The sequence below is a fragment of the Haplochromis burtoni genome, unplaced genomic scaffold (genome assembly GCF_018398535.1).
Source record: "Haplochromis burtoni strain Fernald_Lab_line unplaced genomic scaffold, NCSU_Asbu1 Contig_320, whole genome shotgun sequence".
In the NCBI taxonomy this organism is placed as follows: domain Eukaryota; kingdom Metazoa; phylum Chordata; class Actinopteri; order Cichliformes; family Cichlidae; genus Haplochromis; species Haplochromis burtoni.
In genome coordinates this window covers 217,280-225,818 of record NW_024582681.1, presented here as the reverse complement: position 1 = coordinate 225,818, position 8,539 = coordinate 217,280, and the positions used below count along the sequence as shown (strand labels likewise).

Here is an 8,539-nt window from a genome sequence, read left to right as displayed (position 1 = left end):
CACACACACACACACACACACACACACCATACTGACAGTTAACCCCGCCTCCCTTCATTGCTGTGATTGGCTGCCCAGTATGCCACCCTGCCCTTAGACTTGGTGTTTCTCAGCTTACGTCACTTCTTCTTGTGCTTTTTAAATGTGTGCAGTAATAAAACGTTGTGCTGTGTTTCTTGTTAGATAAATGTTTTCAGCAGGAAGTGAGTTGAACACCTGAGGATGATGATGTTAGAGCGGGGGGTTGGACACGTTTACCCTTTGATGGTGCTCGGACCTGTGCAGAGGACAGATGAGGCTGCAGGATGTTTCCTTGATATCGAGCTTCATGCTTCATATCATATACTGTGATGAAGAGGAGGAGGTCTGTATTCAGCAGGAGCTTCGTCCCTGAACATGATCCTGACCCTGGGTTCACCTGCATCGCTCACACTGCATCAGACAGGAAGCGCTTACACACAGAGCAGCTGCTGGTGTGAGTGAGGCTCAGGTAGAGCGGCTTCATAAGAATCTTTTACTCCTCCTCCTCTTCATCCCTGCCCTGAATGAGAACATCAGACTGTGTACAACACAAGAACAAAGCTTCAGACAGCAGACAGTTCACTCTGACCTCTGACCTTGCTCTGTGTTTCCTGGGAACAGAGTGAGAAAAGAGTGAGCAAAGCCTGAAAATTCACACACCCGAGTTTTTGTTGAACCTCCTGACAAATGAAATATAAACCTTGCACCTGTTTCACATCTATGGGCATTTTTGTACCTGTTTAAAAACTTTCCAGAAAAACTTATTTCAGTTTTTCTGAAAAAAGAAATCACACTGCTGATGCGGAAGTCTCCATAACTCCCCCAAACTCTCCAAAGCTCCCATATAAAATATAAATCTCCTGGTGTTCAGGGCCACGCTCAGGTGAGGGGCTGCTCTCAAGTGCTGCCGTTTTTATGGCAGCAGGTTTTCCGTGGGGGGAGTTGATGAAGCATGATGGGTGCAGATGGTTATCAGCACCTTTGACCTCCGTGCTGATGAAGTCAGCAGAGCCGTGCAGGTTCACTGGTTCCTCTGGTCAAGCGTGCCTCCATCTAAACGTGGGAGCTGATAAGACACGTCGATTTTTCCACACCACCCACAAAACGCTGATGATGAGACAAAGAGCGAGTTTAACTAGATCCAAAAAAGAGAAGCCGAGCATTTCAGACGAACAAGACGAGGAGCAGAGACCTCTGATCACCTGTTCGCGGTTTCTGCTTTTATGGATATTCAAATAATGAAATGAAGGTCTTTGTTTTCACTGGTTCTCACTTTAAAGACATGTTTCATGATTGCTTTGTATAGGTTTTTTTTCCCTTGTGCTTTTCTCGTCTTTAATAAAAGTTTAATTATTGATTACTGAGTGAAACACATCTGACTCTCATTATGATGCATCAATTATCAACCAAGTTAAAATGGTTTCATGAGTTTTTAGATGAGATTCTGACATTTCTGTGGATGGCACACATACCTATATTTAAATAACAGATCTGGCAATACATCACGTTAAACCAGATGTTCTCCCTCTCGTCCTGGTACCGGGGGCATTGGGATTCAAACAATTAAAATGCATTGATACGCTTTTAAGCAGAAAACAGTAAACTTATTTTAAGACAATCATGCAGAAGCTCTCAATATGGTGGGCCACATTTGGCCTGCAGCCTTCAGTTTGAGACATGTGCTGTCAGGTAAGGACCTATAATAACACAGAGAAACCAAGAGCAAGAGCTTGGCGACAGTGGGAAGGAAAAACTCCTTTCAAGCAAGAAGAAACCTCCAGCAGAACCAGGTTCACGAGGGACGGCGACTGGCTGCTGGTGAAAACAATAACATGATTGATTTTATACACAAAACCTGATTAAATATAATTTCCTCATCAACAGCACATTACTTATTGAAATCTGATTAGATCATCAACAGATCACCATAAAGATACACAAACTTGGGCCCACTTGCTACATTTGCCAAACCTCCTGTCAGGAACCTTGGTGTAACTCTTGACTCAGCTCTGACTAAATCTCTGGTTCGCTCCTGTTTTTATCATTTGAGAAACATTGCTAAGCTGAGTCCATTGTATCACGCTCAGAATTAGAAATTGTCATTCATGCATTTGTTTCATCTCGTCTGGATTATTGTAATTCTTTGTTTACTTGTTTATGTAAAGCCTCTTTGGAGCATCTGCAAGTTGTTCAGAACGCTGCTGCAAAGCTTCTGACCAAGTCCTCCAAGTACTTCCATGTCACACCCCTGCTGATCCAGCTGCAGTGGCTCCCTATTAAATTCAGAATCCACTTTAAGGTTTTGACCTTGACTTTCAGGGCTCTGCATGGACAAAAACCAACATATATCAGTGAACCTTTACATCCATACATTCCCAGCAGGTCCCTGAGGTCATGTGATCAGGGCTTGCTGGTTGTCCAACACATGAGGCTGAAAACAAAAGGTGACAGAGCTTTTGTAACTGTGGCCCCCAGACTGTGGAACTCTCTCCCTTTGAGCCTGAGATCTGTGGACTCAGTGGTCGCTTTTAAAAAACAGCTAAAAACTCATCTTTTTAAACTTGCTTTTGGTTGATTTTTATTTTTATGTTTTAGCTTCTGTGAAGCACTTTGTGGTTTTTATCTTGAAAGGTGCTATATAAATTAAATTTTACTTCTTTTTTTTTTTACTTTACAGCAATCACACACACACACATACACACACACACACACACACACACACACACACACACACACACACACACAAAACACGGATCCAATGTACAGGTACTGTGTATCCGGTACGGAATCTGGACATCTCACAGATTCCCAAAGTCCAGATTCCATCGCTCTTCAATCAAAATTCACTGAACCAGCAGCAAAAGTAGATCAAAACTACACTACACGTCAACACCCCCCCCCCACCACTCAAGAAAGCCTAATTTTTACCATTCAGTACTAAAGCAATTTCAAGTTTCACAAATTATGCCAAAATGCAAAACACTTAGCTGTGTCTAATAAAACCTCTGTCATCATTAATAATCACAATTACCAGTAAAAATCTGTTTAAATAACATAAAGGTTAATAAGTGTCAGGTGAATGATGTCTTTTTTTTAAATAAAGTGCTCATAAATGTTTTCATGTTGTTTTAAACTGAAGGAGAAAACAGAAAGTAAGCTAAGCTTCAGCATCAGGACGACCAGGACGGGACCACCAGACTCCATTCAAAAATCTGCGAAATGTACCTGGACAGACCTGTGAGCAAGTACTAAGTACTTTTACTTTACTCCAGTTCTCGATCCTAGTTTGTGTGTGTCGGTGTGTAAGTGCGTGCTTGTTTGTTTTCTCTCACAGGAAATATGGGAAACGTGACTGGAATTAAACACATCCACTTCCCACGGTAAAGATAACACATCACAGTCATGTCACAGCAGCAGCATAGCGAAACCTTCCGCTTTAATTCCACCGTTAGTGTTAGAGTGAGCGAGGCTGACCTCGTGAATGTGACCTTATCCCGAGTTGATAGGAAACATTAGGCTCGTTTATCCTGATGCTTTTATTCTGATGCGTCACACGTGAGAACGTGTTGACATGTAAACATAGGTGAACCTCCGGATGTTGATCTTCGGTGTTTAGATTCAGGGTTCAGGACTACCACATGCACAGGCTGTCGCTGACCTACCAGGAGTCCGTCTGAGTCTCCAATATTGAAATAATATTTATTTAATATTTTTGCAGCATTGAATTAAAAGTATGAATGCAGCAGTGCTGGTGGAGGGTTCGGCTCATTTAACCTTCCACAATGTGAACAGCTGTTCGCTCCGATCAGTTGACCCCATGTTATCATGTTAAAGATCTGCTGTACCTGACACCATATTCATGTTCAGGTGTGCTGAGGTGACACTTGAGCTCAGGAGAGTTTCTGTCACGTTAAATCAAATCTGAAGTCCAAACTTTATTCGCTGAGTTCACTGTTGCTCGGAAATTCCTCCTCTGCGTGTGGAAATAACCAATTAACTCCGCAAGTTCATTACTCCTCAATAAACCATTAACAGCCCCCCCAACCGAAACCTTCCGCTCTGATTGGTCCGAGCCCCGCTGACTGTGTATAAATGCAGGAGACTCAGCTGGAGACAGCAGACACACAGCACCTTCTCCTCCTGCTGCTTCATCTTTATCCTCAGTGTGAGGCACCATGCTCCGCGGCTCCGCTCTGCTCCTCCTCCTCCTCCTCTGCTCCTCCTCCGCCTTCGAGCCTCTGCCGGAGGAGGCGGCTCCCCGCCGGGCCCGTTTCTCCGCCAACAGCCCGAGTGAGTACTTGTGTTACTGCACTCACAGTAGTCTGCTACAAGTACAAGTGCTGCAGTGAACGCATTAATGTTTGGAGTCTGTACCTGATTATTACCGGATCAATAAGCTGATATTTGATCGGTTATTGGCTTTAAATCTTCTAAACACAGCAGCAGGTGTTCTTCATCACTCTTCATCCTCTCACTTCTGTCTGTCGTTGAAGTATTATTAGCATAAAAACTGTCTTTTAAAAGAAAGCTGAAGTTTGATCAGCGACCATTAATGGACTCATGTATTGTTTTTTGAAGGGGTGGGGGGTGATCATCTCAGTTCCAGTATGGAGTACTGATAACTTTAGAAAACTTCCTGTCCTCCCTATTTGTAAAAACATAATTTATGCGTCACTTTTTTCTATTCAAATCATATTTTCCTTCCATTTGTTTGCATCATATTCAAGTCACATCTGTCCCATATGCGACTGCTTGATGGGTCAATCATCTGGAAAGCTCTGTGAGTCCAGTGTGAAGCATGTTTGTGTGTTTGCAGCTGATGTGGCCAGATGTTTGAGCGGCGCCGTGACCGTCGGCTGTGGGTTCTTCTCCTGTCTGGAAAACTCCACCTGCGACACCGACGGGATGCACGAGCTCTGCGAGCTGTTCCTGCACACCGCCGCAAGCTTCAACACCGAGGTTAGTGACTTACTGTCCACCTGTCCTCCACCTGTCCTCCACCTGTCGCCTGACCTCAATGTTCTCTCCACAGGGTAAGACGTTCGTCAAGAAGAGTCTGCACTGCATGTCTCAGGGAATTTCGGGCAAAGTCTTCCAGTCCATCCGCCGCTGCAACATCTTCCAGAGGATGATCGCTGAGGTTTGCCAGTTCACAAACTTCTATGCTGCCTTATAAAAATCACTTCAGTTCTATTTTATTTAGCTTTTGCTCATGAAGTTAAAGCTCCATATTATGTAGATATTAAAAATCCCAAGGAATGTCTCACAGCAGCAGCTGGTGAAGGTGGGGAAGACAAACTCTCCTTTAACTGGAGACAACTCCAGCAGAACCAGGCTAACCTGTTCAGTGTCTCCATCAGTTTATATATGAAAACACCTGTATCACTGTTAGCTTTAACCCCATCCTTTTAGTGTGGTAGCATCCTGTTACCTCTGCAGGTTAGCAGGTTACAGAAGAGGAGAAAGTGCTTCTATGATCCTAAGTCAGTGTTTGTCCATCTCATCGAAGGTTCAAGAAGAGTGCTACACCAGCCTGGACATCTGCACTGTGGCTAGGATGAACCCTGACGCCATTGGAGAGGTGGTGCAGGTGCCTGCTCATTTCCCCAACAGGTGAGCACCCAGTACACATACAAAATGGTGAGGCAATGCTCGCACCTGCTTTAGAGTGGAGATGCTAAAGCAATAGCACGATAACATACATGGTACCTAATTTAGCTTCTTAGCATGTTTTTATAAATCTATAATTATAAAATTGGCCTTAAAGTAAAGTTGCAGCTACACCTCAAAAGTACATGCTACTGCCCCTCAGCTAGTTTCTGGAGGATGGCCAGTTAGAAAAGGGGGACATTTAGGGAGGGGTTCTTAAAGAACTTTGGGCTCATACAGTAAATTTCAGTGTGTGGTTTGACAGACATGGTATTCGAGAGTCCCATCTGTGCTCTCACGTGCTGTTGCATGGTACATATTTGCTGCTGACCACTGTTTTTTCATACTGTACATTTTTACAACATAGTTTACTGTGGACACTGTTAAGTGGAGCCTGGAGTAAAACCTTCACGTGATGTTTGTATAGTGGTGGCAATTAAAAATATTGTTGTAAGAACGTAAAAATATCTTAAGAACAAGTTTAAGAGGAATCATTATATTAGCTGCTGTCTCTTTAAGAACCCTTAAAAAAGCCCTTTTTCTTCTGATTGGACACCTTCCGGAAGCCTGCTGAAGGGCGACTCCTGGTGCTTGTGAACTGTATTACTCACTAACAAAAAATTAGTTTTACATTAAAGTTATTTCTCAGTTATAATTTGAGTTTCATCTGGAAATTCCAGAACTTTCTTTTTCTTCTTACAGTTTGTGATATTTGTTCAATTGTTTTATTGAATTAGATTTTTTTTTTTTTTAAACTAAGAATCTAATGTTCAGACGTATTCTGTGTTGTGTTTTAGTATTATTTAGGTAACGATTTCAGGCTTTCATCTTTGATAGTTTTTGAGATATTCATGTTCAAACATGGCCTCAGTCTCAATGTGCAGAAAAAATAGGCCTGAAATGGGTCGACGGACAATTTTTAAGAAATCTTCAGCCGTTAAAAACTTTTTTTGATGTATGAAACTAAACTTTTACAGCACTTATTATAAATGTTTAAATTTTGTACTTTAAAATTTTGATGCAAATCTAAAACTGTCAAGCAGAAGGCCAAGGTCTGAGATGAACATGTGTCTGTTTGGCCTGCAGGTACTACAGCACCCTACTCCAGACGCTGCAGGCCTGCGACGAGCAGACGGTGGCGGCGGTGAGGGCCGGGATCGTGTCCCGGTTGGGCCCCGACATGGAAATCTTCCTCCAGCTCATCCAGAACAAACCCTGCACCGCAGACTCCGGCTCAGCCGCCTACAATAACCCCTCAAGCTGGAGGAACATGCCCGTGTTCAACATCCAGCCGGGCTTCAGAGGCCGAGACCCCACTCACCTGTTCGCCAGGAGGTCTGTAGACAGCCAGGAGGAAGAAGACGGAGTTAAAGCCCACGAGTAGTTGACGCAGCTTGATATAAACACACAGCCAGCCCTGACTACACATACATCAGTCCAGCCACCGACTGACTATAAAAGCAACTTATTATTATAATGCATATTTATTTTTATTAAGTTAATTTATGGAGGAGGACAAGAGACCGCGGAGGTGAGGAGATGCTCTCACGCTGGCCGTGGAGCTCATTTACTCCGTGTTGCTCATCTGTGCTGACTCTGGTTCTGTGTTAGAAATAAACAATGTGATGTGATGGCTTTCGGCTCCTGTCATGTTCTTGTATGAATCCGACTTCCTCTGGGTGGGCGGGGCTTCGGTAGAGTGACAGTGCTGAGCGTGGAGAAACATGAATCGTTCTGGGTCAGTTTGAAACCTTTTATTGACACTGGAATGAGTTCAGGAAGGGCAACAAAAAATAGAACCTCAACTTAAAACAGAGGCCATTGAATAAACTAGAACAAAGCAGAGCTGCAAACCTGAACCTCAGCTGCCCGACAGTTCAGGAGGAATCGTTATTGAGCTAAGATGATGCCGTTCAAAATCACAAAGCAACAAAGCGTGACACGCAACAGCCGGCCATTTTTATTTATACAGAATGTTTAAAACAACAGAATCATGTCATGCAGTGCCATTAAAAAGTGTTTATGTTTATTCAGTATTCACATTTAAAGCTATACAGATTCATTCAAGTTGAAATGATTGGTGATACCGGTCCTGTATTTACTGTTTATACGATCGTTCTCATGTAAGACCCTGCAATTCACCTTCAAACAGCTTAGAAAGGCCCTGGAGGAATCTGATTGGCTGCAGGGCAGCCAATAGGAAAGTGGAGCAAGCCCAGAGAGCAGGAGGAAAGTCCACAGCTCACATTCAGATAAAATACAGTAAAATATGTAACATAAGGTCAAATGCGGTGGTATTTTTACTTTTATTTAGTGCTTCTTCACACTCCCAAAGACATCTCTGGTATTAGGAGGGAGCGGACGCGGGATCAGGGTTTTCTGATCAAATGACAACGGCTCAGAGAAAACTGTGAAGCTGCTCTCAAATAGGAAATGACTCACAGAAATGTAGAGACCAGCAATCACAGACAGTCAGTGACGTTCAGCACATACGAGATTAAAAAAAACAACAACTCTGCCAAAGCAAAGTGGGCGGGTCCCAAGAACTCAACTTCAGGGCGAACAATTCAAGCAACTACCAATGAGGGCACAGGATACTGGTAACTGAAACATGCTAGTGTCTAAAAAACACACTAGAGGAAGCTTCGATGTGTACTTCCTGCTCAGCGTGTTCCCTCTGTGTTTACCTTGTCCACTCCTGGAATTTCCAGTATTCTCCGCTTCCTTTGGATTTTGGACTTTGTTTTGTCTGTTTCTGGATTTGTTCATGTGGATTTGACCTTTGTTGTGCTATATCTGCATTCGTGGCCCTTTGATCAGAATCAGAATCAGAATCAGAATACTTTATTGATCCCTGGGGGAAATTATT

At 43.2% G+C, this 8,539-nt stretch overlaps 1 protein-coding gene across 1 annotated transcript; it reads left to right on the top strand.

Moving 5' to 3' along the window:
* Window positions 1–4,152: 4,152 nt before the first annotated feature.
* Window positions 4,153–7,299, top strand: LOC102291693 (stanniocalcin). Its single transcript, XM_005942527.3, has 5 exons — window positions 4,153–4,311; window positions 4,838–4,980; window positions 5,054–5,161; window positions 5,531–5,634; window positions 6,757–7,299. Exons 1-5 carry the CDS (start codon window positions 4,197–4,199, stop codon window positions 7,052–7,054), a joined length of 768 nt encoding a protein of 255 aa, XP_005942589.1. The 5' UTR covers window positions 4,153–4,196; the 3' UTR covers window positions 7,055–7,299.
* The last annotated feature ends 1,240 nt before the right edge of the window (window positions 7,300–8,539 follow it).